General features: G+C 43.1%; 1 protein-coding gene across 1 annotated transcript; it reads left to right on the plus strand.

The window, feature by feature from the left end:
- Positions 1 to 697: 697 nt before the first annotated feature.
- LOC127806983 (S-adenosylmethionine decarboxylase proenzyme-like) lies at positions 698 to 3,249 on the plus strand. Its single transcript, XM_052344633.1, has 3 exons — positions 698 to 892; positions 1,494 to 1,660; positions 1,745 to 3,249. Exon 3 carries the CDS (start codon positions 1,944 to 1,946, stop codon positions 3,054 to 3,056), a length of 1,113 nt encoding a protein of 370 aa, XP_052200593.1. The 5' UTR covers positions 698 to 892; positions 1,494 to 1,660; positions 1,745 to 1,943; the 3' UTR covers positions 3,057 to 3,249.
- The last annotated feature ends 682 nt before the right edge of the window (positions 3,250 to 3,931 follow it).

Consider the following 3,931-nt stretch of genomic DNA (forward strand, 5'->3'; position numbering starts at 1 on the left):
TTCTGAATTTGTGATTGTGAATTTGATTTGTAATTTTGTGAAATTCGTGTTTTGATCCTCTTCGTGTAACTCCCATGTCATTAATTTCAGCAGAGGAGCTAAATTCATAGATATGAAATTTTGTCTCATGTATGGAGTGATAATCGAACTCATGACCCATCGATACAAATCTGACATATCGTTTGCCTGACCGCTCAATTTATGTCCGTAGGGTAATTTTGTAAAAAAAATTTATTATGAAGAGGGGGGTGTGTTGATAAGGTTTATATTTTTGTTTTTTTGGAGAAACAAATGCTTTTCTAGTACGGTATAAATCAAAGATCAGCATTGGTGTTTTCTAGTACATACAAAATTAATTGGGGGGTGGAACCCTCAAAAACATGAGTGTAATTTAGTCAAAATAAATTTTCGGTTAACTTAACAAAAACGACAAAACGTTTATATAGATTCTTCTATGACTGGTCCGTCGCCCAAGTTCCATAACAGTCGCTCACCCAAGAAAACCCGAGGACCTACCTAGCAAGAGACAAAATCCGCTATTGACACTACTCCGAATTTGACTAGGAGCAGACCTGGTATTAAAAAAATAAAAATTGCCCAAAGCCTCGGCCTCGGCCCCGGCCCGCATGCCCTAGCTAGTCCAGCTGTGAATTTGGATTGTCTCTCCGCCCTTTCTATATATACTCTCTTTCCGCTCTCTCCTCTCCCTCACACAAGAAACCGGCACGCCCCTACCATCTTTCTCTCTCTTGCCTTTTCCCCTTGTAATAAGTTCTCCTTGTTCTAAGCAAAACGCTTCCAATTTCTTTTCTGTACGTTCCGCCATAATCGCCATTGTTGCGTTCTCCCGAAAGAAACGCAAGTTTCTTGCTTTTCTCTCCCTTTTAATTCGGTACGTCTACGTACGTTAATTTCTGGGTTTCTACGTGGCTTATGTGTATGTTAGTGTCATGTTTATTATCTATCTCTATTCTCTTTCTTGCTGGTTTTGGATTTCTGGTTTGCTGAATATATCTGGTCTTTTGGGTCTGTTAATATGACTAGATTTTGATCGGAGTATTGGCGATTCTTGGGTTTCTTTGATCCTGGGTTCTAGATTTGGATTTTGACTGGAAATAGTGCAATTTTATGAAATGTTACCACTAAGCAGAAACGAATCTGCGGTCTGATGCGTCGTTTATAAGTGAAAATAGAGACCTTTTCTGTATAAAGATTCCTGTTCCCGATTGTGGTTCTTAAGATTACACCTGGGTCTTGTCGTATGTATCTATATTTGTGTGTGTATATATCTGTCTAGATTTTGATTCCGGTATTAACGGCTATTATCTTTGTTCGATTCGAGTTTAGATTCGTTGTGTAGAAATCAACTCTTTGCAGTATAGGCTCAAAATTCATGCTTATGATAGATTTACATGTGTTAAGGTTTGGAATCATTAGATTCTTATTCGGGATTGTAAGTTGTAATCTTGAAAGTGAAGTGGGTATTGATGCAGAGCGGGTTGATGTTGTAATGGAGACCAAAGGTGGCAAGAAGAAGTCTAGTAGTAGTAGTAGTAGTCGCCATAGCACTCTACAATACGAAGCTCCTCTCGGTTACAGCATCGAAGACGTTCGCCCCAACGGTGGAATCGAGAAGTTCCGATCTGCTGCATACTCCAACGTAAGCATAAAATCTCTTGGATCCATTCCTACGTTGTTTTTAATGCATTCTTTCTGAAGCATTTGTCTCTGTTTTCAATTACAGTGCGTGAGGAAACCATCCTGATACGTTCCCGCATGACAATGGCGTTCTCTGTAGAGTAGGATACCAAATTTTCTCCGCTTTCTCTTCAGTTTTATTGACAAGAATAAGCAGAATTTCTGGGGTTTTAGCTCTTCTTCTCAACAGATAGAAACAGAAACAGAAACAGAGTCGAAACCAAGACTGCGTTTCTCTCTCAGCCATGGCGGTTTCAGCAATTGGATTCGAGGGCTTCGAAAAGCGCCTCGAGATCACCTTTTCGGATCCACCCTTCTTCTCCGACCCGCAGGGCCTGGGGCTCCGGGCCCTGACCCGGTCCCACCTCGATTCGATCCTGGAGCCCGCTTGCTGCACCATCGTGGCTCAGCTCTCCACCGCCGAGTTCGACTCATACGTGCTCTCCGAGTCGAGCCTCTTCGTCTACCCCCTCAAGATCATTCTCAAAACCTGTGGCACCACGAAGCTGCTCTTATCCATCCCCCAAATCCTCAAACTGGCCGGCTCGCTCTCACTCCAAGTCGACTCGGTGAAGTACTCTCGGGGTACCTTCATTTTCCAAAATTCCCAGCCTGCCCCTCACCGGAGCTTTGCGGAAGAAGTTTCTTTCCTGAACGGCTTCTTCGAGAACGGCTACGCGTTTGTACTCGGCGATCCGGCGGCGCCGAAACGGCTCTGGCACATCTACTCGGCATCAGTGAAATCACAACCGTCGATCAAACATCAGACGGCCGTTATCACTCTGGAAATGTGCATGACCGGGCTGGACAGAAGCAAAGCCGCCATGTTTTTCAAAAACTCGATACCGGGATGTGAAATGACCAAAATGACGGAAGTTTCCGGGGTATCCGATATAATTCCGGATCACCTGATCTGCGACTTCGAGTTCGACCCGTGTGGATATTCGATGAATGGGGTTGAAGGGTCGGCATACTCTACGGTGCACGTGACACCAGAGGATGGCTTCAGCTACGCCAGCTACGAAGCGATGGGGTTCGATCACGAGTCGATCGGGTTCGAGCCGCTCGTCCGGAGGGTCCTGAAGTGCTTCAACCCGGCGGAGTTCACGGTGGCAGTGACGTGCGCGGGCGGGGCCAGCGTGGAGTGGGCCGGAGGGGATTTGGAAGGGTACACGTGTGAATCTGGGGTGAAGCAGGAGCTGCCACGCGACGGGTGCATTGTGTACCGGTGCTTTGCTGCCAAGGGGGAGGGGGAGGGTGGCGGCGGCTCGAGTGCAAAGTCCGTGATGCATTGCTGGAAGGAGGTGGCGGAGGAAGGCGGCGCCGTGGTGGCGCGCCAGTGTGTGTCGTCGGCGTAGTGGGAAAGGTTTATTTTTGTAATTTGGTTGGTGCGGAATGGGCAAAACTGGCTTTCCCGATTTAGGTTTCTAGAATTCTCTCTCTCTCTCTCTCTCTCTTTTTGTGGCTCTTTTTCTCCACTTTGTTTGCGGAATAAGGGTGGATTTATTTAGCTCAATTTCAATTTTCAAATAAGCTTATTGTTTCTCTCTCTCTCTCTCTCAAGCTTATGTTATTTAGGTTTTGGTTTAGATATGATATATTAGTCTCTCTCTCTCGCTCTCAGTTTCTAGGTTAAATCAAATGAGCTAATTGTTGGGTAGTCTCTAAGAAGTATATATATATATATATATATATATTGTTGCTTTTTTTGGTTTAATGTTAAATTTGAATGATGTTGATGTTCTTTTGTGCTATTAACGAGAAAATGAGTAATTTTTCTTCCAAGGCAATGTTGTGTAAATTTATTTATTAGAGATGTGCTATCTATCTATCTATCAAGCACAAATTATATTTGTCTTTATTTTTAAACTGATCAGACAACCCCACTATAAAATCTTATTCTTAGGGTGTGTGTGTGTGTGTGGGTATTCGCCTAATTGGAGTCAACTCATATATATATATATATATATATTAATTACACATGCCGATGGATATTTGTGAGGTGTGCACAGGCATGTTTCATTTTTGCTTAGCTCACTCTTCTGCATGCTCTCCAAATTATATATATGAATTTAGAAAATCAGAACACTAGATTGGAGTGGTTATGTATAAAAAAATAAAAATTTAACCCATATAATTTATTTTTTAAATTAAATTTTAAAAAATGAATATCGATGTAAGAGGATGAAAGAGTTGAAGTTGGTGGATGAGCATGAGCTTGAGCATGCCGCGG

Source organism: Diospyros lotus, chromosome 7 (genome assembly GCF_014633365.1).
Source record: "Diospyros lotus cultivar Yz01 chromosome 7, ASM1463336v1, whole genome shotgun sequence".
Lineage (NCBI taxonomy): Eukaryota > Viridiplantae > Streptophyta > Magnoliopsida > Ericales > Ebenaceae > Diospyros > Diospyros lotus.

Coding starts and splice junctions, on each gene's coding strand:
- LOC127806983 (XM_052344633.1), top strand. CDS start 1,944: ATGGCGGTTTCAGCAATTGGATTCGAGGGCTTCGAAAAGCGCCTCGAG.